At 40.3% G+C, this 27,408-nt stretch overlaps 2 protein-coding genes across 6 annotated transcripts in view; one reads left to right on the top strand and one right to left on the bottom strand.

Annotated features, from left to right (window-relative positions):
* The window catches only part of patj (PATJ crumbs cell polarity complex component), a 128,095-nt gene extending 121,481 nt beyond the window's left edge, over positions 1-6,614 (bottom strand). For 4 of the 5 annotated variants that reach the window (XM_061738106.1, XM_061738109.1, XM_061738110.1 and 1 more), the window contains exons 1-2: positions 6,458-6,614; positions 2,584-2,636 (exon numbers count right to left, since the gene is read on the bottom strand). In XM_061738106.1, the coding sequence (XP_061594090.1) occupies positions 2,584-2,605 (22 nt within the window). In that variant the 5' untranslated portion in view covers positions 2,606-2,636; positions 6,458-6,614. The remainder of the gene's footprint in view (positions 1-2,583; positions 2,637-6,457) is intronic. The other variant, XM_061738108.1, reaches the window with a different exon arrangement.
* Positions 6,615-9,233: 2,619 nt separating this feature from the next.
* tm2d1 (TM2 domain containing 1) lies at positions 9,234-17,428 on the top strand. The gene is made up of 7 exons (XM_061738118.1): positions 9,234-9,405; positions 10,724-10,792; positions 11,109-11,217; positions 13,041-13,132; positions 14,160-14,233; positions 14,991-15,133; positions 17,141-17,428. Exons 1-6 carry the CDS (start codon positions 9,261-9,263, stop codon positions 15,099-15,101), a joined length of 600 nt encoding a protein of 199 aa, XP_061594102.1. The 5' UTR covers positions 9,234-9,260; the 3' UTR covers positions 15,102-15,133; positions 17,141-17,428.
* The last annotated feature ends 9,980 nt before the right edge of the window (positions 17,429-27,408 follow it).

Raw genomic sequence — 27,408 nt, 5'->3', positions numbered from 1 at the left:
TTTTACTTTGATTTTAAGTTTTTAGAAAATGGCGGTAAATTTGTCGCTGTGAACTGGAATTTGATTGAGGAGCTTCCGAGGAATCAGATGGAAAAAATAACTTGTCCTCCAGGACGCCGGGTGTGAGGCTTTCTTCCCTCCTCTTTCCAAGTGTCATCCTTATCTTATCCAGGGAAAGGGCAGCACTGACCCACGGCTGCAGCCTCAGCCAGTTCTCTTGGACGGGCTGTACTGGAAAATCAATTTCCCCTCGGGGATTAATAAAGTATTTTGAATTGAATTACATTTTTGTTGTGGTACACGCGAGACAAGCTACGTCCCAACACATAATTCACCCTGTTCCTGCTGCAGCCGTGTGTCTGCAGAGGTTTATGTGAACCATCAGCCATCAATCAGGGTTCCTGAATCCGTCACAATCTCAACATTTATATCAATACAGTTCCATCAGTTTCGCAGTGCAACTTTTAGAAAGCAATGAAAGTTTGTGTTGTTTTATCCTGCCACTTTCATCTTATTTGTTAGTACAAATCTATTTTTACATTTCTGGCCTGAAACATTTCTTTCAAAAAAAGTTGATTTTATCACTTTGTAATATTAATATTTGTATTTATGCACACAACTAAAACTAAATATAGTTTTGTTTTAGTTTCTAATTTTGCAAGTTTACATTTTTGTTTGTTTTGTTTTTTGTAAGTTTATGAGTTCATAAAGTCTAATTTTCTGACATTCTTCTGAATCTTTTTAGGTTAAGGCAGGCAGTTTTTTTTTTATTTGGATTTGTGAGATTGCTAAATTATAATTTCACAGGTTGTGACTCTATAAAGTCCCTTTCTTTTAATTATTTTAAAAGTAGTGGATTTCTAAAAGCAAACTCCCCACGATTCTCTTACAAATTTGGGTTTAGAAATCAGAATTTCATTGGTTTGATATTTAAACGTCCAAATTATTTAAAGTCATGGTTTTTCTATTTTCGTGAAGTTCATATCAGACTCTTTTCCACAGATTTGTACATTTTGAATACACTTCATGTTTTTACGTTGTTTTTCCAATGTGAAGATATAAAGAAGCTTTTCTTACTAAACTGTGTTCTTTTTGCAAATGTAAGTCTACAAACTTGATATCTTGTTTGTATTTTGTAAGTTTTTTAGGTTGGGAATTTCTTTCTTCTAGTTTTTGAATTTGTGAGCTCATCAATTCAAAATCTCTGGGGGGATCTAGCAAATTTGTGAGTCTATAAAGTCCGAATTCCAAACGTATGGATTTATACTCAATTGTTTTCCTACAAATTTGCTTCTTTAATAAAAGACAATCATTCTGACTTTTTCTTGAAAAGTTGTTCATGTCTTCTCTTAAAATCTGTGATCTCAAATCAATCATTTCTGAAATTTGACACATTTACATTTTTTTTCTTAGTTATTTTTTTCAAATTACTTTGGCCCTTTTCATCTTTTGGCGGAAGGTCAAGGCACCCACTTCATCCAGAAAAAAAGATGTGGAATACTGACTGGAAACATAAAACAGTGTCATCTGCATATAGACTGACATTTGTATTAGTGAACAGCAGATGGCGCTCACCGTTGGCATGTGAAATTGCAGAAGCAAAGGAGCTGATACTGAGCGCTGTGCTGCTCCTCAGTTACTCAAAACCATGTATCCATGGTGACGGGCCAGACACATCTCAGGACAAGGCTGACCTAAGACGTTTTTCTTTGTAAAAGTAAACAAAAATCTAGGGTTGATCCTGTCATCGAATACAAAACAGCCAAATTAAATAGAAGAACATCATTTCTTTTTCCGCCACCTGAAAACATGTTTCTTCTCGTCCTATTCAAATAGAAATATAGATTCACTCTCGAGTTTTGAGCCTTGAGCGGTTTTACACACCAACTCCTTTTTGCTGTAAATAATTACCACTGCAACCTCTAACTCGACCTCTAAGAATGCAGTTATTTGAGTTTGAGTTAACAATTAACAGAACTCTCCACTCTGTTAGTGCAGAAATTAAAGGATCTGCCCATCCATCGACCCTCTGCAGCGAATCCAGGCTCGGGTCGCGGGTCGTACCTCTGAGAGAAAGCCCGACACCCTGAAGAGAAAACTTATTTCCGCTGCTCGTGTCTGCAATCTTATTCTTTTTGTCAATACCTACGTACAGCTCGTAACCATAGGTGAGAGTGAGAATTTAGACTGACTGGTAAACTGAGAAGCTACTCCTCCTTCACCACAACAGACTGATGCTGCGTCTGCATCACTGTGGACGCAGCACCAATCTGAAGCAAACAGAATCACATCATCTGCAAAAAGCAGAGAGCCAAATCTGCGGTCGCCAAACCAGATCCCCTCCGCTCCCCAGCCGCACCTAGATATTCTGATCTGGTCCACTGTTCCACAGTCAGGACGAAACCCACACTGCTCCTCTTCAATCTGAGGTTCAACTACCCAGCAGCACCTCCTCTTCAGCACTCGTGAACAGAACTTACAGGGGAGGCTGCGGGGTGTGATCCCTCCGCAGCCGATCATTACATAATAATTAAAGGACTTGCTCAACAATGTGTGAGGAAGTGTAGCTGAAAGAGGATTTACCTGTTGGCACATTTTCATACATTGTCGTCGTCCTCCAGTTGTTCTTGATCAGCCTAAATGAGGAAGAAAAGAGAAATTACTTTTCACAGGAACATGTTGGGTTTCAGGTTCCCTTCGGTTCTGCTGCTGCAGTAATTTGGACCTGCAGGACCAAAAAAGTGTTTTTCCTTTCAAACCTAAACAATTCTAAAAAGCGGCTCATATACTGAGGCTACAGTCCTCCTGCAGTGGTCACAGGTTTGAATCCCGGCCTGTGCACCTTTGCTCCATATCATCCCCATTCTCTCTCTCTACCCCCTTCCTGTCTGCAACTTGAATAAAGGGCCATCCATCCATCCATCCATCCATCCATTTTCTATACCTGCTTTATCCTTCGCAGGGTCACGGGGGTCTGCTGGAGCCTATCCCTGCTCATTTTCAGTTAATTTCTTTAATTTCTTTTCTTTATAATAATTAGTTCAGTTAATTTTAATTTCCATCACAGGGCCACATACATACACACAACAAGACACACTAACACCTACGGGCAATTTAGAATCACCAATTAACCTACTACGCATGTTTTTTGACTGTGGGAGGAAGCTGGAGTAACCGGAGGGAACCCACGCAAGCACGGGGAGAACATGCAAACTCCACACAGAAAGAGTCCCACCTTTTCTTAAAAAAAAAAAAACTTAAATAATTCTATGACCATATTTCAAAACAGTTTCTAGCAAATATGCAAGTTTATGAAAAGCAGAATTTCATTTTCATTCGGATTTGTGACCAAAAGAGTTTGTTTTCCCTTTCAAATGTATTAGTTTAGTCACAATATTAGATTTTTCTCATAAACATAAAGTCAGATTTTTCTTTCAAAATATTAAATACAAATTCTAAGAAAATCATTTTTTTTAAATAAATTACATTTTACCTGGTGTTATTTTCAAAAAGTACAAACATGCCATCATTTATATATATATATATATATATATATATATATACATACATACATACATACACACAGACAGAGGTGAGGTGATTCAAAACTACTCCTAAAAGTAAAATTTCCCTAAACTTACTCAACTAAACTTACTTGAGTAAGTTTAGGGAAATTTTGTACTTTTATGAGTAGTTTTGAATCACTATACTTTTTACTTTTACTTGAGTAGATTTGTGAAGAAGAAACTGTTCCTCTTACTCTGCTACATTAGGCTACGTTGAGCTGTTACTTTTCTTTTATCCCTTTTATCCGCGTACGCGTCAATCTCATGACATCACTGGGTGATTCTTTGGGAAAACATTTTGTTTTTGCATGTTTTGTCACATATACACAGACTCACAAAGTTTCTATGAGTTCATGGGCTTGTTCTAGTTCTGCCTGGTTAAAAAAGAAAAGTACAAAGGCTTGAAATTTTGTGCTACTTGTGCTTAATTTATTTTTTTATTCTGTTATTATTTTACTATTTATTAAAGTACTTGAATTTACTTTAAGATTATTTTAATTTAAGCTATTTTTTATTTTTTTATTCATTTTAATTTATTTTATTATTTTATTAATTTAATTTGCCTGAAGATGATTATTTTGTACTTTTGTCTGTTTGAATGGTTGTGTTAAAAAAATAAATCAGACGTTACTCAACAGTTACTCAGTACTTTTACTCTTTTTGCTACTTGCTATTGCTTTTATTGTTGGTTTTATTGTGTTTGCTAGGGCTGGGCGATTTTGGAAAAAAATAAAATCCCGATTTTTTTTCTCTGAAAACCCGATTTTCGATTTAGATTTTTTTGGTAAAACTACAAAAGACAATGGAATAAATCGTTTCAAATATTTTATCTTTATTTTTAAAGGAAAATAGCAAACAAATTTCCTTATTGGGAATGAAGTGCAATTGAAAGATACTGTAAATCCTCCTTGAGTTTAGTAAAGTGACATTTATAATTTTCTTGACCAAACAAAGATGACTAGACGAGCTCTGTCTGTAATGCAGCCAGCTGCAAAAAAGGAAAATCGATTTTCCGATTTTCCTTTTTTTAACATCGTCTTGATTAATAAATCCGATTTAGATTTAAAATCGATTAATCGCACAGCCCTACTGTTTGCTATATTGTTTTTCACTGTCTTAAAGCTGCTTTGTTTTTGTTTGCTTGCTTTGCTTATCTTCTTTTGACATGTAAAGCACTTTGAGTTGCATTCTATGACATGAAAGGTGCTATATAAATAAAGTTTATTATTATTATTATTATTACTTGAGTAATTTTTTCACCAAGTACTTTTTTACTTTTACTCGAGTAACTATTTGGATGACTACTTTTTACTTCTACTTGAGTCATATTATTATTCTGAAGTAACAGTACTTTTACTTGAGTACAATTTTTGGCTACTCTACCCACCTCTGCATATATACACATATATACACATATATATATATATATATATATATATATATATATATATATATATATATATGTGAAATAAAAACGGTCAAAATCATCCCCCCTGTAAAACTGCCATCCCCCCTTTCCATCCCTTATGTCATTTCATCAATGAATGTGGTTTTACTGCTATTTCAACATTTAGAGTCATCGCCAGAAAAATAACACCAGAAAAATAACTTATTTGAGAATTTTCACCTGTTTCAAGTAAATTTTTACTTGAAATAAGTAGAAAAATCTGCCAGTGGGACAAGATTTATTTTCTCATTACAAGCAAAAAAATCTTGTTCCACTGGCAGATTTTTCTACTTATTTTAAGTGAAAATCTACTTGAAACAGGTAAAAAATTGTTGTTTTTTCCAGTGATGAGTCTTGTTTTAAGTGTAATGAGATTTTTTGAGACATTTTAACTAGAAATAAGACAAATATTCTTGTTAAGAGTTTGAGTTTTTGCAGTGATCCATTTTACTTATCCTGTGAAGGACAGAGTCATATTGATAAGTTCAGAAAACTGTTTTTTATTGTTGTGTTTTGTTGTATTTGATGTAAGCCCAGTGGATATTTAAAGCTTACAGAAGGCTGCATTTAACTGCTGCTATGTCATTCCTGCAGTATTTCTGCAGGTGTTTTGGTCAGTACTATTATTTGTAATATATTATATTATTTGTAATCAGCACAAATTATTTGTAATCAGCACAAATTATCTGTCCCCATATGATAAAATCCACCATCCCCCTGATTTTTTTTACAACTCGAGTACTGTATATATATATATATATATATATATATATATATATATATATATATATAGTGTTTTGCGCCTACACCAGGACAGATTGGATCACCTCCCAGGAGGAAACAGCTCTCTGTTCACTCATGTAAACCTGCAGAGTCAGCAGTCAGCTCACCTGTGCTCACCTGAGAAACCAGGAAGTGAAACTGGGCGGCTCACAGAGGAAGGGTGGAATTAAATCACGGATTAAATGAATAAATCCTGATGTTTCTCCCCCCCCCCCCCCCCCCCCCCAGAGCTGAGTGTGACCACAGGTTTCCAGGTGAGACCTGCGCGGCTTCAACAGGTGCGGCAAAGTTTAGGAACAGGTGAAAAACACACGGAAAAGCACAGAACCCTGCTGGAAACAGAGCGAGGCAGCCGCGCAGGTTTATATCAGCCCCCACGAAGGTGAACAACTTTTCCCGGAGTGAAGACGATGTTCGGATCTGACTTTGTAGAAAGATTAACAAAGTTGGAAGATGTTGTCTCTGCGCAGCCGCTAAAGGCTGATTTATGGTCCCGCGTTACGCCGACGCAGAGCTACGCCGTAGGGTCTGCGTCGATTTATGCGTCGCCGCGTACCCTACGTCACAGGCTCTGCGTCGATTTAACGCAGAACCATAATTCAGGCTTAACTCAGCTAACCGCTACCGAGCTGCGGGGGCCAGGAACGGCAGGAAAACTCACCTGGTTCTGTTACAGATGTAGGAACTCACGGGGGTCTCCTCCTCCCCGGTTCTCCGCACAGCGGGGCTCCGCCGACCTCAGGCGGGACTAGAGGCTCTTTCCCCGGATCAGGCTCCGCTCCGGAGTCGCTCCAAGCTCCGTTTGAGGACAGTCGGAAAAACGGAAAGCGAGCTTGAACGGGCGGGGAAACTAGAAAAGTTGATAAACTAAACCGGGTTAACCATGTTTTCGTCATTTTGCTAAATACTTATAATACTTTTCACTTTGATGTCAATGACATTGTCATGGTGTTTGTGTCTACAAACTGCAGAAAAGAGCTTGAAAAGGACACGTGTATCCTCTTGCCAATATTGTTGTGTTGTTATATCCAGTGCTCGAGTTGAGGGGGGATGAGGGGGGATGGCATCCCCCCTGAAATAAAAACGGTCAAAATCAACCCCACTTTCTATCCCTTATGTAATTTCATCAATGAATATGGTTTTACTGCTATTTCAACATTTAGAGTCATCACCAGAAAAATAACTTATTTGAGAATTTTCACCTGTTTCAGGTAAATTTTCACTTGAAATAAGTAGGAAAATCTGCCAGTGGGACAAGATTTATCTTCTCATTACAAGCAATAAAATCTTGTTCCACGTGCTCTTGTTCTACTTATTTCAAGTGAAAATCTACTTGAAACAGGAGAAAATTGTTGTTTTTTCCAGTGATGAGTCTTGTTTTAAGTGTAATGAGATTTTCTTTACTAAAATGAGACATTTTAACTAGAAATAAGACAAATATTCTTGTTAATATTTTGAGTTTTTGCAGTGATTCATTTTACTTATCCTGTGAAGGACAGAGTCATATTGATAAGTTCAGAAAACTGTTCTTTATTGTTGTGTTTTGATGTATTTGATGTAAGCCCAGTGGATATTTAAAGCTTACAGAAGGCTGCATTTAACTGCTGCTATGTCATTCCTGCAGTATTTCTGCAGGTGTTTTGGTCAGTGCTATTATTTGTAATATATTATATTATTTGTAATCAGCACAAATTATCTGTCCCCATATGATAAAATCCACCATCCCCCCTGATTTTTTTTACAACTCGAGTACTGGTTATATCTAGAGCAGGGGTCTTCAACCGGGGGTCCGCGAACCCTAGGGGGGGCGCGGAGGTACTGCAGGGGGTCCTCCAATTTAAAAAGAAATAAAGGCAATTTTAACCAAAATAATTTGTACGGAGCCCCTAAAGAGACACTGATTTTTTTTTATATATCTATAATGAGTTTTACGCGCGCACGTGAAACCTTTACGCGAGCGCGTAAAAACCTTTAAGTGAGCACGTAAAGGTAATACGTGCGCATGTAAAAACAAGTACATGGGAGTATTGCTGGAACAGGAGACCATCCAGTTGCGCCCTGCTCTGTTTATGAATGGAAATGCCTTTACGCGCTCGCGTAAAACTTCTAGTGAGCGCGTAAAAGTTTCACGCGCGCACGTATTACCTTTACATGCTCAGTTAAAGGTTTTACGCGCGCGCGTAACAGCTTGGCCTAACGTTACTCCTTCCACGTCTGACGAGGCCAAAGTTTCATCAACCGTAAACACATGTAGGCTAATAACCCAGTCAGGAATTGATTAATAAACTGATATAAGCAGAATAAAACACATTCAAAAGCTATTATAAGCCAGGCTTAAAACTTGACACATTCAAAAAAAAGGGAAAAAATCAGAATTACAAGCGGGGGTCCCTGCTCTGTTTTTCTCTCATCCAAGGGGCCCCTGGGCTAAAAAAGGTTGAAGACCCCTGATCTAAAGTTTTTCATTCTGTTTCTTTAAAGTTATGGAAACTTTTTATGAAAGCATCTACCTCACAAAGTAAACAGTTGTAGATTCATGAAAATTGTGCTCCAAATTTAACGTGATATTGTTGTATAATTGTTTTTGCGACATATTTCTAAAATAAGAATGACTATATGAGCTTCACACCTTTGCTAATGTATGGAATGTATAATACGTTCACCAAAAAAGTGTTTTAACTTTATTTCACTGAGGGAAAATGAAAGCGTGACCTGGTGCGGAAACAAGAAAAGTTGATCAACTAAACCGTTTTAACCATGTTTTCGTCATTTTGCAAAATACTTATTAGGTAGTATTAGGGCCATGCAGGAGAAAAAATATTTGAGAGGGGAAGATTTATTTTTATTGTGCACTTCGAGAAAAAAGTCGAAATATCGAGAAAAAAGTGGAAATGTCGAGATTAATGTTGAAATACAATTTCGAGAAAAAAGTCGAAATCTCGAGATTAATGTTGAAATACAGTTTTGAGAAAAAAGTCGAAATGTCGAGATTAATGTTGAAATACAGTTTCGAGAAAAAAGTCGAAATGTCAAGATTGATGTTGAAATACAGTTTCGAGAAAAAAGTCGAAATGTCAAGAAAAAAATCGAATTATCAAGAAAAAAGTCGAAATGTCGAGATTAATGTTGAAATACAGTTTCGAGAAAAAAGTCAAAATGACGAGAATAATGTTGAAATACAATTTCGAGAAAAAAGTCGAAATTTTGAGAAAAAAGTCGAAATTTCGACTTTTTTCTCAACATTTCAACTTTATTCACGAAATTTTGACTTTTTTCTCAACATTTCGACTTTTTTCTCGACATTTCGACTTTTTTCTCGAATTTTTCTTCTGCGTGGCCCTGATACTCTTCCGTATTTTATTTTATTTCACTGAGGGAAAAGGCAAACTGAGAGCAGGAGTGTGTGATTTCCCACCGCGGGCAGCGCCGTGAAGGCGCCTCCGTGTCACGTGACACGGTGAGAGATGGCCGGCTGGAGGCGGCTGCTGCGGCTGCTGCGGCTCGTCTCTGCGGCCTGGGTCCTGCTGCTGCCCCGCGGGGCCCCGCGGGCCGGGCTGGCCCGGGCCGAGGACCTGGACAGCTGCGCCCACCTGAGACTGGGACAATATCCTCCTAAACAGAGACACGGGCACGGCCCGCCTGTTAGCTCCTGTTAGCGTCTGCGTGGTCCGGTTAAAGTGACGGGTTTATTGGTTTTCTGTGTCGAAACAAGCTCATTTGAAGACGAGACGTGTTTTGTTAAATCCGAGTCGAGGTGTTTGAGGCTGAAATTATTCCATAAAGTGTCTGTGCGGATGTAAATACAAGTATGCAGTTTTAACTGAAGGGCGTCACGTGACTGGGATGACGTCATTGTTTACCATTTATGAACAGAAACCAAACAGATTTACTCAGATTACATCAGAATCAGCTTTATTGGACGAGTTTGAGCATGCCCGACAAGGAATTTGGCTGCGTCCCAAATCCCACACTTCCACTCTAATGAGTAGCAAAAACAGTATGTGAGATTTTTTAGTTTGTCCAAAACATTAGTACGTACTCAATAGTATGCTCTATCCATACTCATTCTGGAGAAATGTATTAGTGTGGATTGATGGACACTAGCCGAGCAGAAACTTCCCACAATGCAATGCAGCAGTGTTTGGTTGCTAAGTGATACGTATATGTCATAAGTATAATATTAAGTATTATAATATTATCATATAATATTAATATTATAATATTCGTATATAATATTATATAATGTCATCTTGTTTGGGCCAGGATAAACGGGAAATAGCGGAGCGGTGCTGCTACTGCTGCTGTGACACGTCACTTCCTCCCAGCGGCAGGAAGAGACGTGTGCGCTCTGAGTAGTACGTCCAAATTAATGCATAAACCTGATATTTACTCAAAAGTGTCCCGAACTTAAGTATACTTTTTAGTATATACTGTTTAGTATGGCATTTCGGACGCACCGTTTGACTCTGGTTATTTCGCTAACTGTACCCAGATTTAAAAAGTAGCAAACAGTAAATAAACAAATGTGGCACTTATTAACATATGTACAATTAAAACAAGTGAAAGGTGCAGCAGTCTGAGGTAGACGTGGTAATGACAGCTCTTAATAACGTATACAATTTTAAAAAGTGAGAGGTGCAGCAGAAAGAGGTAGATATGATTAGATTATTATTACATTTACATGTTTGTGTGATGACTCGTGCAAGAGCCACTATTCAAAACAGCCAATACGACCACACCATCACTAATAACGGCTTGGATACATTTTTACGTTAAAACCAACAACAGTCACCGGTTAATGTGAAAATAGATGATAAACCTGATTTGTAGTTGTACCTATATTTGTGTTAAACCTGTTGATGTGATCCGGTCCTGGTGCTGTCCTCATGTTTGGACCGTTCAGGCTCCTTAACTCTGCTCACATATCTCTGCAAAGATCCCAAGATCGATGAATTCACTCAGGAACCAGAGAACTGCAGGGACACAACGGCGTGGGGTGAGTTTTGGGCTGCTCTCAAATCCAGAACTTCACTTTTAGGTCCAGTACAACAGTCTGAATACAGTCCAGAACTTGTTCAGGACTGTAAACGTGAGCCGCTGAATAATCAGAATAGTTTCAGCTTCTTTATGGACTTTGACACTTAAGTTTTGGCTGCACAATATCAGGATCAGTACTGAGTAAACACATTTTTGAGTCAATGCCATCCTGCTGTGCAGCTAAAATTTGCTAAAATGTACTTATTTAGTAAAGATGCTCAGAGGAGTCGATTATTGATGTTCACCGGGTTATAAATGTGTGTGTCTGTTTTTAGTGGAGTGTCGGCCTGCTCCCAACATCAGCTGTCGACTCCCCAACGGTTCAGAGTTCAAGTTCAGCGGAGATGAGGTCGGCTTCAACAAGACTATCCCCTGCAGGAACGTGTGAGTAGATGCACGCTATCTCAAAATTTAAGGAGACTGTGAGTGTGTGTGCACTAGGGCTGCAACGCACGACTATAAAGGGTCTGCATTGACGTCACTTCCCCACTGGACCAGCCCCCTTACTCGCACTGAGTGGCAAAAACAGCTGCAACTAGTAGAGGAAAGTGTGGAGAAAACGGGATAACAGCCGATTATCGGCTTAAATTTAAAGGCAGTTGGACTTGACAGTGACCCGTACAGTTACCCAAAGAACCAGTGGTCCATGAACATTAATATTTGGATCGAGTTTCCTGATATTTATATGTACTTAATTTCTACGCCGGGGAAATACACGAAGCAAAGCTTGAAGGCATACAAAAGTCTTGATGCTTGGTCCTACTTCAAGGCAGGATTTGTTGTAGTATTAAAGTGATGAGGACACCGAACTTTATGATTTGACCGTTTAACGTTAGCTACCCAAAATCCAACATTACCTGATACAAAATGGGAACCACAAATCCACGTTTCGGTGCTTGGAATCCAGTTGTTTCTGCGAATTGCAGAAATCCATTTGTCTCTTAAGCTTATTTTTCAGCAGTCTGTAAAACGATAACTCCGATTTCTTGCTAAATCTATGAGTACAGTCGATCGCACAACAGCTCTTTCCCATTTTAGATGTTTAGATGCTCAAACTGAAAGTTTACGCTGCCACTCAGTCTTTCTGCCACTCAGTCTTTCTGCCACTCAGTCTTTCTGCCACTCAGTCTTTCTGCCACTCAGTGGGCGAAACCTGCTGTGAAGTCAGATCTGTGACGTCATGCGCATTCCCTCTATTGAAAAAGGAGAGACAGACACAGTGGGTAGCTGGTGCAGTACAGGGATGACTATATAAACAGATGTAGACAGCAGACACTGAGGTGGTCAGAGGGGGGGCAGTGATGACCACGTCATTCTTCACTGTAACAGACCTACTACGACCACTTGACTGTAACAGAAGGATGACCGTATCTTTTATTAATGCGAAAAGACAGTTTGTCAAGACAGTTTGCAGCAGCAATTAAATGCAGATGATACTCACCTGTACTTGTATATGGAAGCAGGTGATACCAGTATGCTACAGTAGCTGGGCCTTGATGACTGCCAAGAGTTACACAATTTCATTATCTAGGATTCAACAGTGGGCGTAACCCGCTGTGAAGTCGCATCTGTGACGTCATGCACATTCCCTCTATTCTGACAGCCATCGACTGTTGAAACTATTAGTCGACAATGCAGATTATTAATCTCATCTTTATTAAATGGCTCTTATTTAGTTCTCAGCTTTGAAATTTTGCATTAGGTTTGTCGACTAAGTTGACTTATCGTTGCACCCATAGAGTAGCTACACCATCAGCTGTACAAGAACTGGACAGACTGATGTCTCTTATGAGTTCAGAAGAAGGTTTCTGAATCCTCTTTTTCTCCGTACTGCTCTGTTTCTCTGCTATGTTGCCCAGGAAGCTGACTGAAACCAGGACTAGTAGAACTGAAACCAGGACTAGTAGATCTGAAACCAGGACTAGTAGAACTGAAACCAGGACTAGTTAAACTGAAACCAGGACTAGTAGAACTGAAACGGGGCCTGGCGGAGCTGGAACCAGGATATTCATGAGAGTGCTGAATGTATCTTATAGCACTTTTCCACTAGTACCTACTCTGCTCGATTCAACTCGACCTGGTTTCTTTTCCATAACAAAATGTGTGATCTAAACGAAGACAACAACACTAAAGATGTAGAACCTGGAGGAGATGATAGATGTGCTGCTGGGTCTGTGACAAGTGACATTGTCTGTGTGTCCTGACAGGAGCGGTTATTCCTATAAAGTGGCGGTGGCGCTGTCTCTGTTTCTGGGCTGGCTGGGAGCTGACCGCTTCTACCTGGGATACCCCGCCCTCGGTACGCACACACATGCACTCCCTCACACTGCACTTCAGTTCAATAACACTTTATTAACTTAATCAAGTTATCAATTAAAATATTATATGGAATCAAATTAACCCATTGATTTTTAATATTAAACATTATTATTAGATTATAATAATAATAATAATTATTATTATTATTATTATTATTATTATTATAAGCGCTGGAGGAAGTGTCTGATGTGAAGGAAGTCTGGGCATCTCTGCTGAGGCTGCTGCCCCCGCGACCCGTGAACGGATAAGCGGAAGAAAATGGATGGATGGATGGATTTTTAATATTAATGAAATGAATACGTTTAGTATCACACTTGTCATTAACACTTCCATAAAATTAAAGTTTAAATATATTTTAAAAAGATCAAATTTAAGTGTTATTAAAGTGTGTAGCAATGCCACCCCTGACCGGTAATATATATATATATACCGTACTGTAGTGGCCGGGGTTGAGTTACGTATCTACCTGATGGAGCTGCTCTACAGGAAATGCAAAAAAAAAAAACAAGAAGAAAAGTACTGTACGTTAAACTTTATTAACAAAATAAAAACCAGCTTTGCTCTGTCTGGTCACAGTCGCTATTATGCGAGTCAGCGTCACTGCTGTTGTCTTGAATGTCTGTGATGATTCCTGCCATTTTCAGCGCCGTTACTTCGGCGACACTGACTACATTACCCACAATCCCCCTGACTACAGTAACATAAATTACCGTAATGATCATATATAAGGTGCACCGCATTATAAGGCGCACTGCCGGCTTTTGAGAAAATTAAAGGCTTTTAGGTGCGCCTTATAGTGCGGAAAATACAATATTAGTTCAATATTAGTGTAACTGTTCCTACATTTTTAATCGCTGTTCATTTACTATCGTAAACGCACGGATGAAACATTATCTTCAGTCTCCCGATGATCCGTCCTGATTTCTTGGTTATCCAGATGTTTGAGTCTTTCATCAGCTCTCGCTTGTTTAGTCACCGAGGTTCTCTGTTTTCCGTGTGTCTTCCAGGACTGCTGAAGTTCTGCACCGTTGGGTTCTGCGGAATCGGGACACTGATTGACTTCATATTGATTGCCATGCAGGTGAGTCTCAGGTGTTTGTCTGGTGTAGATTGTAACGTGTTAGGGGGACCGCTCCGGGACAGAGACTTTGGGGGGAGACTAGAGTTGGAGTCCAAAGGGCCGTAGAACCGGTAAGACTCGCCAGCCGCTGTCAAACGCCTCCATGTTACGTCATTCCCCACCGGGCCAATGGAGCAGAAGTCTGACATGAGAGTCGTACACAAAGCTTTTTTGACACCATTCATCCTGTTTATTTGTACATTTCTAGAAGTCACAGCAAGATACCCGAGTTTAACGATCAGACCGCTGCGCGTTTATCACGTGATCGCAAAGCCTTCAGGTAAATTCACAACTCCAGCCGAGGAGCTGGGGTTTGGAAACGTTCCCTGAAGAAGGAACGGCACCGCTGTACAAGCAGCCACCAGTGTGACCCCGACTTAACTACGACTAAAGTCTGTGGAGGGTCACTGATGACATCTGCACGAGTTTACCGTCACAACTAGTCAGCAGAGTGTTAACTGAATTGGATCAGTAACTGATTCAATTTACAACCTTATCAGCTGGTTTGAACTGAACAAACATGGATAAGAAGTTGTTTTAACCTCATCTATCAAGTAAAAGCAGTTTTATGGTTTGGTTCCTGAAAAACGGACAGATATGAGATTTAGTCACATTTCTGCTGTGTGACTTCTCTCCAACCTGTTACTTTTATTTTGATAGCAGATTCATTTCAGTACAGAAGTAGAACATCTAAAGCTTTGTGTCGTCCCCTCTGCAGATCGTGGGTCCAGCAGATGGATCCAACTATATTGTGGATTATTACGGCGCCCGACTGACCCGACTGTCCATCACCAATGAGACGTTCAGGAAGCCACACCTGTCTCTGTGAAATCACCTGGACACGCCCACAAACCCTTCAGTGTAAGTTTGACACATGGTAACTCCAGAGAGTTCTGTTGAAACCTTCGACCCCTGAGGTGAACTCGGAGACTTCTGTGAACAAATGAAGGTGTCTCCTCGGAGGGATGTTCTGCTTCTCAGATTCATGAAACCTCAGAGGGAACACCAACGTGGAGGCAGCCTTTAGTAACACAAGCTCCCCCAGCCTCGTGCAAGCTGGTTGGGTCACGCCCACCTTCCTTCAGTTACCACAAGTTAGCTTTTTCAGTTCACTGCTGAACCTATGATGCTAAGTAATGTTACTCTACATTCATTCTAGGGGTGGGTAAAAATATCGAAAAATCGATTAAGCAAAGTTTCTGAATCGATTCATCTCCTGGCCAGTGGGGGCGCTGTGTGCAACATTTTCTTTTGATTCGCGTTCTGTAGACGGTGGCTGCACGGGACCAAACAACAATAAACATGCGACGATGGCAAGCGGAAAATCTTTCAGATCAGACATTTGGACTCATTTTGAATTCCCATTTAAAGAAGGAACACGGAAAAAAAGAAAAGAAAGAAGTAACACGAGAAACGGACAAAAGTAGGGTGGTGTGTAAAGCCCCTTTCACATAGAGGGCGCAAAACGCAGACCCCGCAGATCCCATTCATTGTGTATGTGCTGCCGCGGCGCAAGAGTGGACAGCTCTACCACCGAGCTCAGCGGCAGAGCTGTCCACTCTTGCACCGTGCCTGCCTGCCCGAATTGAACATTTTTTAATTCCATCATGCCGCGCTGTGAGGACATCTCGGTGTGTCCAATAGGAGAGAAGGTGGTGGAGGCTCTGCGCCGAGTCAGTACTGTAGTACAAAAGTTAAAATACTGAACAGCAACACGACAAACCTGCGGATCATGTTGACACAGAACTGTCATGTGTTTTTTTTTATTATTTTAACTTTTGTTCTACAGTACAAATGCACAGGTGAGCTATTATGGTGCTGCTAAGTTTAATTGCTCAGTTCATTTCTATGTGAAGTAACATGCCACGTGTTATAGGCATGAAAATATAAATAATGAAAAATTGCCAGGGGTTTGTGTATTTCTACGTCTTACTGAATCGATATCGAAGCATTTAAATCAATATTGAATCGAAACGAAACTTAAAGAATCGAATCGAATTGTGAGGTTCTTAACAATACCCAGCCCTAATTAATTCTGATCCAAAAGTCCTCATTTCAGATGTTTCTACTGAAACAACACCTGAAACCGGGGCTAGCAGAGCTGGAACCAGGACCAGTAGAACTGGAACCAGGTTTAATGAAGCTGGAACTAGGACTAGAGAACCTGTAACCAGGACTAGTGGGGGTTCACCAGGACCGTGTCGCTAAGCCCGTCACTCCCAGGCCCGGGTTTGGTAGACCTGATCAACCCGGAGGCGATGGGACTGGCTTACAACAGTGAGCAGCAGCGTGAGAGACTGCAGTTCTCGGTACAGCTCCACTAGTCCTTCTTTCCAGTTCTGTTAGTTCTTGTTTCAAATATCCCCACACAGCACACAGCTGGTGCCAGAGGTAGAAGCAGCTGATCCAGAGAAGTTTCTTCTGGTCAGTCCTGGTTTCCAGCCCTCAATGGAACAACTTTTAAAAACAGAAGTCTCGCTGTATCTTTCCACCAGCGCTCCTGACCAATGCTTTGAGACCAACCCAGAACTTTAACTCCAATATGACGAGTTGCTATCTTAGCTGACTTAGCTCATGCTAACCTATGGTACTAACTAGATCTGGTTGCAGCGTTCTCTTAGGAAAGTTAACTGCACAGCAGTCGAGACCTGAGACTGGCTAAGATGCTGTAGTGCAACCTCAAACTGTTCTTGAAGGGTTTTGCGTTTAAACAAAGGTGTGCCACAAAGCTATGTATTAGAGCCTCGGGTGACTCATCAGTTCATGTTCCCTCTTTGTGAAATCTGACAGATAAAAACTGTTAAAAACTGTTTAATTTTTCATGGGAACTCTGTGATAATATATTTTGTGTCTTTTTTCATCTTTTAGAAACACAGAGCTAACACCCCTGACTTTAGCCAAGTCATGAACAATGTGGATGAAGACACAAAATCATCAATCCGAGGAGTTTAAAGGTTCATTCCAACAGTCCAGGACTCTCAGCCCTTCATACGAATGTTTGTGTTGCAGATGGTAAATCCATCCAGACTCCAACAGACTTTGTTCTGTTTGTTATATATTTTACTGTATTGCTGCTGTTTTTGTCTTTAATTTATTTAATGACTTTGTTTTATGTAACTCCATGAAGACTTTGTAAATAAAGCTTTTGTTAATGTACTTTGTTATGTCTTTATTCAACAGATGATCTGAGGTATCGACCTCTTCAGATAGACAAATCTGAAGCATGACGCTCATTTAGTTGCACATGTGGGTGGAGACAAGCACCTGTTTCAGGTGCAATGATCTTCTTCTTCTTCTGGAGAGGAACGTAGACTTTTCCATGGATGGATGTGGTGTCACCTCTTGTCAAAATTAAATATACTTTGGACTTGCTAAATTTAAGTCAGTTTTGTCATTTTAGAGCAGCAGTTTGAGAAGTACGAAATGTTTTTACTTAAGCGAAGTGCCAGTTGGATCACACCATCATCTGGTGGACAACGGTGGAACTGCAGCGGGTCGCATTTTAGTAAAAGTAGCTGCTGATTGGTCCAAATATTGTAGTGTTTTACTGCAGTGTGACGTGATGTTTTCATTTGCTCACTGTCTTTGTTGGTGTAGCTGTATTTCTGGTCACACAAAGTTTTAGATTAATAATCATCCCATTTAATATCACACACAAAGCGTAAGTGGAAATACTGAAAGCATGAAATTACAGTTGTGTCGGTTGGAACGAAGCTTTGGAGGAACTTCTGGTGATAAGGCTTCATCAAGCTCTGTGTGTGTGTGTGTGTGTGTTCCTGTTTACCAACCTTGTGAGGACTTACTGAGCCTTTACACTTTTAAAGGGAGGACTTTGTGGAAAGTGGGGACATCTTGACTTTCTGTTTTCAGACTTGTGTTCAGGGATGTATGTAAATGACATCCATTTAGGTCCTCACAACGACCTGTAGACATGTTTGAAGTGTGTGTGTGTTAGAAGGAGGTTTAGTTAATAAAGAAATCCCAGAGCGCTGCTCTTCCTTCCCATAATCCTTCATGTCTGTGTGTGTTTGCGTTAATGTGGAATGTCAGCCCTGGTGTGTCACCAGATAAGTCAGTTCAATATTTACACTCGAGCGGTCACTGCTCGGCACCCTGAGCTCAGTGTGTGTTGGTGTGACACGCTCACCCTTTGGTTAATATGGAGTTTATTACTCTGCATTCTGACTACAGTGTTGAACATTAGGACTCACTTTGTTGTTGGGAAAAAAATTAAACGTGAGTTAAAGTAGAGGATCTGAAAATCAAACCAACTCTGCAACATTAGACTCCAGTTTATAAAGCGCTTATAACAGAAGAATCCTCCACAACCGCGAAAGGAAACTTTAGGATATGGGGCACGATGGTGCGTCTGGTAGTGCAGCCGTCTCACAGCTAGAAGGTCCTGGGTCCTGTTAAGTTCCCCCATGATTTCAGCACCTGGGTGGGGTTGGAAAGGGCCTTTCTGTGTGGAGTTTGCATGTTCTCCCCGTGTTTCCTTGGGTAGCTAATGTGAGCTACCCTCACAAAAACATGCACAAAGTCCTGGGCTATACATGCCCCCTCTGGCCAACCGGGGCGCCATAACGTGATCCTTCCACGCGCTACGTCCGGCCAGAGAAGCTCCACCCTGTTGGGTGAAAAGATGCTGCTGATCAATCCTTAGGTTAAGGAGGACACTTGAGTCCAGTGCAGGGCCCTCCCGGGGTTGGTAGAGGTTGGCATTGCCCAGGACTAACTTAGGTAGGAGCACTGGGTGATAAAATGGAGAAAAAAATTGGGATAAAAATATTTAAAAAAAAAGGAAACTTTAAGTTATTCCTGCTAAAGGTGGGTGTAAAAGGTTGTATTTACCCAACTACTACTACTACTTATCCTAAGGTTTCTTGTTTCCAGACAAAGTTCCGACTTCTTACCTTCCGTCTGATAGTTTCGGCGGTTCTCCCGCCTTCCTCAGAGTGTCACGTGATGGGAAGTGACAACGTCCTTATCAGCTGTTTTTACTATGAGGTCAGACGGAAGGTAAGAAGTCAGAACTTTGTCTGGAAAAAAGAAACCCTAGGATACCTATCTGAAGACATAATGAACACAATACAACTACTACTACTACTTATTTTGTTTTTTTTTATTTTTACACAGAAACAACAGAAATGGATAAATACAATTTATGAACTCTCTTGATGCAGTATGTACCCGGCCCCTGTTGACAATTACGAGGCGGCAGTGGCTCAGGTAGTAGACCGGGTCGTCGAAGGATTGGCGATCAAATCCCCCAGTCATCTGTTATTGTGTCCTTGGGCTGGTGTGTGAATGTGTTTGAATGATCTGGTGGTGGTCGGAGGGGCCATCAGTCTGCCCCAGGGCAGCTGTGGCTACACAGTTAGTTTACCATCTCCAAGTAGGAATGAATAAAAGAACCATTGTGAAGTGTCTTTGGGTACCTAAAAAGTGTGATATAAGTCAAATCCAAAGATAGGGGATGATAAAATGCCAGAAATTCATTTTCTCTGCATTTTATTAAGTCAGAATTTATCTTTTTTTTTTATTTCTTGCCATTTTATTCTTGAAAAATCTCGGGTTTATAACATCAGAATTTATTAATTTTGTCAGTGGATCTTCTAAAATTCCTCAGTCCTAAATAAACTGTTGCTATAGAGCAGCTTGTTTGTTTTTTTCTATCAAATTTTTGATTAATAAAATTTCTCCCCACATCCAGGGTCAGTGTGTTTTTCCCGCTAGCCAGCTAGCCTCAGCAAAACTGGTGCTACCTAACTAGCATCATGTTAGCTTAACTTGAATTTTAGATTAAGAGATTGCATCTCTCTTCTTGAAGAGAGATTGACGCATCTAATCTTGAAACAGATTAATGCATCACCACACATGATCTTTGAGGTGTTGATTATCAGATCACACTGGAGTTTTGCTAAATAGATCCCAAATAGAATAGTGACCCCCAAAAAAGGCTATAAACGGCCCTGCTTCCAGCTACACAGTGACTATACAACCTCCTCAGTTGTGAAATTATGTTTAAAAACAGCTCAAGCAAGTGAAAAGCACATTTCAGGACAATGTTCCACGATGTAGGAACACCAGCTCCTCTGTCTGCTGAAGTTTTACTGAGGTGTCACCTTGAAACTGACATGTTCACGTGACCAAGAATGATAGGAGGAGGAGGAGGAGGAGGAGGAGGGTGTGTCTTATCCTCAGAGGAGATGTTGACCTGTCCAAGTAAATGTCTCGTCTACTGAGAGATGAAATCATATTTAAAGACAATTTAAATCGTGACCAGCTCTGTTTGAAGATGTTCAACTCCCTCCGATATGTTCAGGACTTCAAAAAGTCATCCTGATGTTTCAACTCGTACTCAACTTTATTTAGCTAATTTAGTTAAAACTCTTCCTCATACAGTAGTTAACATCTGAAGTGGATCAAAAACACACACGTCATGACAGAATTTTGAATAATAACTTAGACAACTTAGATGAAATGTTTTGATCCAAATGTTTCAAATGTTGACTACCATATTTTTACATAATAGACAGATGGATACTTTATTGATCCCCAAAGGGAAATTCAAGTCTTTTTTTATGTGTCAGCCGCTATCGTCTTGCTTTGTATTTCTTTGTTTGTTTGGTTAATTTCTGTTGTTTTTTGTGTAAAAACATAAAGAAAAGTCTTCTGATCAAAGTGGGTTTTAGTAGAACTTTTTTCACCATCCATATCTATTTATCATAAATTAAAACTGACAAAGGAGAAAAAAAATTAGCATTCCTTTGTACCTCCGCTAGCTTATAGATCGACCTTTAGCAAGAATAAATTGACATTTCCTGTCTGAATTCGACCAGTCTCTCACATTCGATTAAATTAAGCTTTATTTATATGGCACCAAATCATGACAAATGGCATCTAAGACACTTCAACAAAACAGTTCAACTCATTCCAAATTAGTCCAAGTATTACAAAGTCAATACAATAATAATAGTTAATATGCTAAAGAAACCAGCAGATTGCATCAGATCTTTCCTTAGATACATTCTCCCGTCCTGAGCAAGCACCAGGTGACTGTGGGAAGAAAAAAAACCCTCTAACAGGAAAAGAAACACTGGCAGAACCAGACTCAGGAAGGATGGCCATCTGCCTCGACTGGGTGGGGTGTTCAGAGAGCAAGAACAGGTCAGGAACGTGTACTGGAAAGAATAAACACAACAATAGTGTAATTAATAGTTTGAGAGTGAGGAGAAGCCCCCCAGCAGTCTATCAGCATAACTAAGGGAAGATTCAGGACACATGAACCATCCCTAACTATAAGCCTTGTCAAAAAAGGAAAGTTTTAAACTTAATTTTATAGGTAGATATGGAGTCTGCTTCCCAAACACAAACTGGCAGTCCGTTCCAGAGGAGACGAACCTGATACCTGAAGGTTCTACCTCCCATTCTACTTTTAGAAACTCAAGGAACCACAAGTCAACCTGCTGTCTGAGAGCGAAGAGCTCTGCTTGAAAAATCTGAAAGTATGAGCTCATTAAGACATGATGGAGTTTGGTCATTAAGGGCCTGATTTACTAAAGGTTTGCGTGTGTAAAAACGTGTGCAAACTTGACAGCACCCGCAAACCAAAGTGCCAGCTGATCTACTAACAGCGTGCAAAGACGACTGCGTCTCTCAAATGCGCAAAATAGCACACGCAATCCATTTAGTACTTTTGCCCTGATGAATAATCAATATGGGGCGTACCCGGCAGAAATCCTAAATACTGGGAGGGGAAGATGCAAATTGGTCCATTTACCACGCGCAATGAGATTTACCAAGCCTGAAAGTAATTGCGCATATTGTGATTGCGTCTGTATTTAATACGTTCGAAAGGAAGGTGCTAATCTGCTGCTGCTGTTATTGTGGCAAGGAGGCGACATCCAAAATCAAAGAATACGCAGAGAGAGAGTCTTTATTCTGCTGCATGCTATTTTAAAAATGGTTGCACAAGTTTTATTAAAGGCCACTTTTTCTTTAGTTCTTCGCCTTATATCTTGCCACCTTCTTTTAATGTGCCCCCCTCCACTCGCCCACAAGCAGGCCAATTTGTGCCAAAACTTTGTATTTTATTGATTACTTATCTTATTGAACGTGAAATCATCCTTCGTAAATTACATTTAATTAAAACCCGTGCTTATTAATCACAAAACACAGGTTAAACATCATGACCAAATCCGCTCCGACCCGGTGTGTCAGTGATCAGTGCAGAGACTGCAGCTTCACCTGAATTATGGTTCCGCGTTAAATCGACGGCGTAGCCGACGGCGTAGGGTCGCGGTGCGGTGTGCGTCGCCGCGTACCCTACGCCGTCGGTTCTGTGTTGGTGTGACGCGGAACCATAAATCAGCCAATCAGGGAGCAAGGGGTTGGGGGAGCTGGGTTGATGTTGATCCGCGGACAAAACTTGTTAAGGAGCATCAAACTCACTCTTATCTAGGCGGAAATAACGCTAAAATATAAAGAAGGCTTCCCAAAGTGTGATCTATGGTGAAATAGGAAAATTAAGATGTGCAACTCTTCTGAAGGTGAGACATGCATTTAATTGACTTCATGGCGCCAGCCTTGGCGTTTATTATTACGCAAATGTGGAATGTTTGGGTCTGTCTCATTTCGTCAAATTAAATTTGGAGATTCACCGTTCACATTTTTATGTGTATGCGTTGTATGAGAGAGAGATGGAGAGGGCGAGGGAGGGAGGGAGAGACGTGGCCTGTACGTCGTTGTTTTTTGTTTTTTTGCAGTTTGGGTGCACAATACACGTGTGTGTGTGTATTAAAAAGAGATTTTGCAGTATGTTGTGTAATTGAAACTGGTTTGCTGTGATCGTTGATGGCAAACTCATATTAAGCATTTACATCGCTGGTTATTATGTGCCTCCCAATTAGATCTGTTCTGCCGCCGACTCTGTTTTAACCTCATCTGCCATTCCTTTTGTCTTATAACTGCATTTATTCTATCGCAGATTTTCTCCGATATTGCGTTGCTTTTGGTAATGTTTAAATGTCTTTGCTGTAGTTCATGAATGTGTTTATTTGCCTCTTCCACTAATATTTGTAACTCCACCGCGTCAAATTTCATTTTGCGCTTGCGACTATCCTGCTTTCCATCCAGACTCTCCATGGCGCAAAGTTCGCGCTCGCAAACCGTAAGACGCGCAACACCTCATTTAAATACTGCAGTTTGCACCTGTTATCAATTGCGCACGCAATCTTAGTTGATCACCCGCAAAACACACAACAACAGCACGCGCAAACTTTTTCAGTGCACACGCAATTTAGTACTCTTTATTTAGGATCTTAGTAAATCGGGCCCTAAGAGTTTTATATGTGAGAAGAATCATTTTAAATTCTATTCTTGATTTTATACTCTAGGTATTCAATGAAGAGAAGCTGAAACTGAAGAAATAGCATCTCTCCTGCTAGTTCTCGTCAGAACCCTGGCTGCAGTATTTTGGATGAGCTGGAGGTTTTATAGATCATTTTTAGGACAACACAATAATAAAGAATTATCGTCCAATCTTGAAGTAACAGATTGCATGGATTAACTTCACAGGATGTCCTTAATTTTGGCAATAAAACAAAGATGAAAAAAGGTCCTAAAAATATGTTTTAATATGCTAATCGAAGGACAGCTTCTGGTCAAAATAACTCCCACGTTCCTACCTGCAGTATCAGGGGCCAAGGGTCATAGACAATATTTCAATATGTCCCTGAAGTGTTCGGTTCCAAATACAAAAACTTCAGTTTTATCTGACATTAGCTGGAGAAAGTTTTGAGTCATCCAGGTCTTTATATCTTGAAGACATGCCTGTAGTCTGATCAACTGGTTAGTTTCCCCTGGTTTCATGGAAAGGTAAAGCTGAGTATCATCAGCAAAGGGATTTCATGGCAGGCTGTCAAATTTTACCGAACAGTAGCAAATATAAGGTGAAAAGAATCGGTCCAAGCACTGAACCCAGCGGAACTCTGTGGTTAAATCTGGTACGTGAGGAAGACTCTTCATTTGCGTTAATAAGTTTGAATCCATCAGATAAATATGACTTAAACCAGTCTGATGGAGTACATTTAACCCCAATAACATATCTAAGTCTCTGTAGTAACATTTTCTGATTAATTGTATCCAAGGCAGCACTGAGATCCAACAGGACAAGTGTAGATACAAGTCCACTATCAGAGGCCAAAAGAAGATCATTGGCGACGTTCATCAAAGCAGCTTCTGTCCTATGATGAACTCTAAATCCTGACTGAAAGTCTTCAAGCAGATTATTTCTGTGTAAATAATCACATAGTTGAGTTGCAGCTACTTTTTTCAAGAATTTGGGATATAAAAGGGAGATGGATACTGTATATGTCTATAATTCAGTCAAAACAGTCCTGGATCAAGAGCAGCTTTCTTAAAGGGGACCTATTATGGCATCTAATACCTATTTTAAACAGAATGTCTTAAAAACAAGCTTTTGATTTTTTTTGCTAAATAAATTAGAAATTCAGTCTCTGAGCCATGTTTTTATCTTCCCATTCTCTAACCTCATTCTCTTTGTGGGATTCTGATTGGGCGGGGCTATGATAATGAGGCTCTGTGCTGATTGGCTGCCTGAATGACGCGATACACCGCTACGAAAAAATGGCAGAAGCTCCGGCCAGCGGAGTTAGTTGTGGGCGTGGTTTCACGCATCGGAGGCCAACGTATGTAAATTGCATTTTGGTTACGTAACGAAAGGGAGCAGAATCTGAACGGCTCGTAGATCCACATCACACTGGACGGCTCATCCGGGCGGCTGTACAGACACTGCAGAATTTGGTTGCTTTCCTCCTTCTCTGAGTTGGCAGGCTGAGGGGAGACCACTTTATATATGTTAAAGCAAGAGAAAACATGTTTTTCATAATAGCTCCCCTTTAAGTAAAGCATCACATAGCCAGTAGACAATGATTGATTGATCAGATCAAATATGGAGGTTTTAATTAAAGGAAAAAAAAACCTTAAACAGTCTGGTTGGAATAAAGTTTAATATAAAAGTTGATGGCTTGGGTGAAGCTATGGTTATTGTTAGCTCAGAGAGCTCAACTGGACAGCAACAGTCAAAGCACAAATCAGGTTCTACTTCTGAGACTGATTAACTTGATAGTTGGGAGAGTTTCATAAATGTTCTCTCGAATAGAATAATTGTATTGGTGACGAAGTGTATGAAGTCATCGCTGCTGAGAGTTAAAGGAAAATACAGCTCAAGAGAGCTAGGACTCAGTCAGCCTGGATACAGAGCTGAACAGAGCTTCAATTCCTTGAGGGTTTTGAAATACTCTTTGGGAAGACATGATCTACTCAATGTCCAGATCCTGGACCTTGTAAAACACACCTGAATCATCACCCTTCTACCAACGAGCTTGACAGCTAGTATAAACAGTTTCTGCTGAAAGATAGAAACTTCAGTCTAATTTGAGTTTCCATGGACAAATTGACTTTACGAACTTCAAACTGTAGTGTTTCTTCACCAACCTATCACACCGATAAATACATATGGCTTATATTCCGGTGCGCTCAATGGTCCGGAAGTTATGGTATCCATTATCAATAAAACCTTTTTCCTACTCAAGGTCACAGTTTTCTGCTGAATCCTAGATAATGAAATTGTGTAACTCTTGGCAGTCATCAAGGCCCAGCTAGCATACTGGTATCACCTGCTTCCATATACAAGTACAGGTGAGTATCATCTGCATTTAATTGCTGCTGCAAACTGTCTTTACAAACTGTCTTTTCGCATTAATAAAAGATACGGTCATCCTTCTGTTACAGTCAAGTGGTCGTAGGTCTGTTACAGTGAAGAATGACGTGGTCATCACTGCCCCCCCTCTGACCACCTCAGTGTCTGCTGTCTACATCTGTTTATATAGTCATCCCTGTAGTGCACCAGCTACCCACTGTGCCTATGTCTCTCCTTTTTCAATAGAGGGAATGCGCATGACGTCACAGATGCGACTTGACAGCAAGTTTCGCCCACTGAGTGGCAGAAAGACTGAGTGGCAGCGTAAACTTTCAGTTTGAGCAACTCGAAAACATCTAAAATGGGAAAGAGCTGTTGTGCGATCGACTGTACTCATAGATTTAGCAAGAAATCGGAGTTATCGTTTTACAGACTGCCGAAAAATAAGCTTAAGAGAGACAAATGGGTCGCTGCAATTGGCAGAAACAACTGGATTCCAGGAGAAACGTGGATTTGCGGTTCCCATTTTGTTTCAGGTAATGTTTTGGGTAGCTAACGTTAAACGGTTAAATCTTAAAGTTCGGTGTCCTCATCACTTTAATTTCGCCAACAAACCCTGCCTTGAAGTAGGACCAAGCATCAAGACTTTTGTATGCCTTCAAGCTTTGCTTCGTGTATTTCCCCAGCGTAGAAATTAAGTACATATAAATATCAGGAAACTGGATTTGTGGCCTGTCCTTGTCTGTTCTCTCTTTTCCTGCTCTGCCCAGCTGGTCTCCAGCAGAAGGGCCCCCCTTATGATCCAGGTCCTGGTCCAGGTTTCTTCCCTCCTAAAGAGGAGTTTTTCTTGCCACTGTTTATGTTTATGTCATAATTGCTTGAGGGCCATGTTCTGGGTCTCTGGAAAGAATCCTAGAGACAACTTCTGTTGTAATAGACGCTATATAAATAAAATTGAATTGAATTAAATTGTGGTCATTGGTCTGTTACAGTCAAGTGATCACTGGAGAAAAATAAGAATTGCTTTTAACAAATAACGTCTAAGGAAATCGGATAAAACACATTGCTTAATGTTTTTTTGAGAGAAAAACATCGGTAAAAAACAAAAACATGTAAATGAATATCAAATCATAGAAATTAAAATCCTTACGATATCTCTAAAAAAGTCCATGAGCTTTAGGTCTTTAGCAACTTTTCAGTTTGTACATAATAGATCGATCACCTTCCTCACACACATACATGCACAGCTGCTGGTGGTCTGCTCCCATTGGCTGAGCCCTGCGGTGGGTGTGGTATTGATCACAGACCCCACTGGTAATTGTATGGCTTCCCACTGAGCTGCAGCTCATCACCATTCACCGTGGAAACACACACTCCCTCTCTTTGATTAATGCTAATTTGTGTGTGGACG

Source organism: Cololabis saira, chromosome 13, assembly GCF_033807715.1.
Source record: "Cololabis saira isolate AMF1-May2022 chromosome 13, fColSai1.1, whole genome shotgun sequence".
Classification (NCBI taxonomy): domain Eukaryota; kingdom Metazoa; phylum Chordata; class Actinopteri; order Beloniformes; family Belonidae; genus Cololabis; species Cololabis saira.
The sequence above is the reverse complement of the archived record's forward strand: the minus strand, read 5'-3'. Positions and strand labels throughout refer to the sequence as shown.

What these genes read in the sequence shown, in the direction of transcription:
- tm2d1 (XM_061738118.1), top strand. Translation starts at nt 9,261, where the DNA reads ATGGCCGGCTGGAGGCGGCTGCTGCGGCTGCTGCGGCTCGTCTCTGCG. An exon ending in CAGGGACACAACGGCGTGGG is followed by an intron (nt 10,793 to 11,108) that starts GTGAGTTTTGGG and finishes GTCTGTTTTTAG; the next exon opens with TGGAGTGTCGGCCTGCTCCC. An exon ending in ACTATCCCCTGCAGGAACGT is followed by an intron (nt 11,218 to 13,040) that starts GTGAGTAGATGC and finishes GTGTCCTGACAG; the next exon opens with GAGCGGTTATTCCTATAAAG.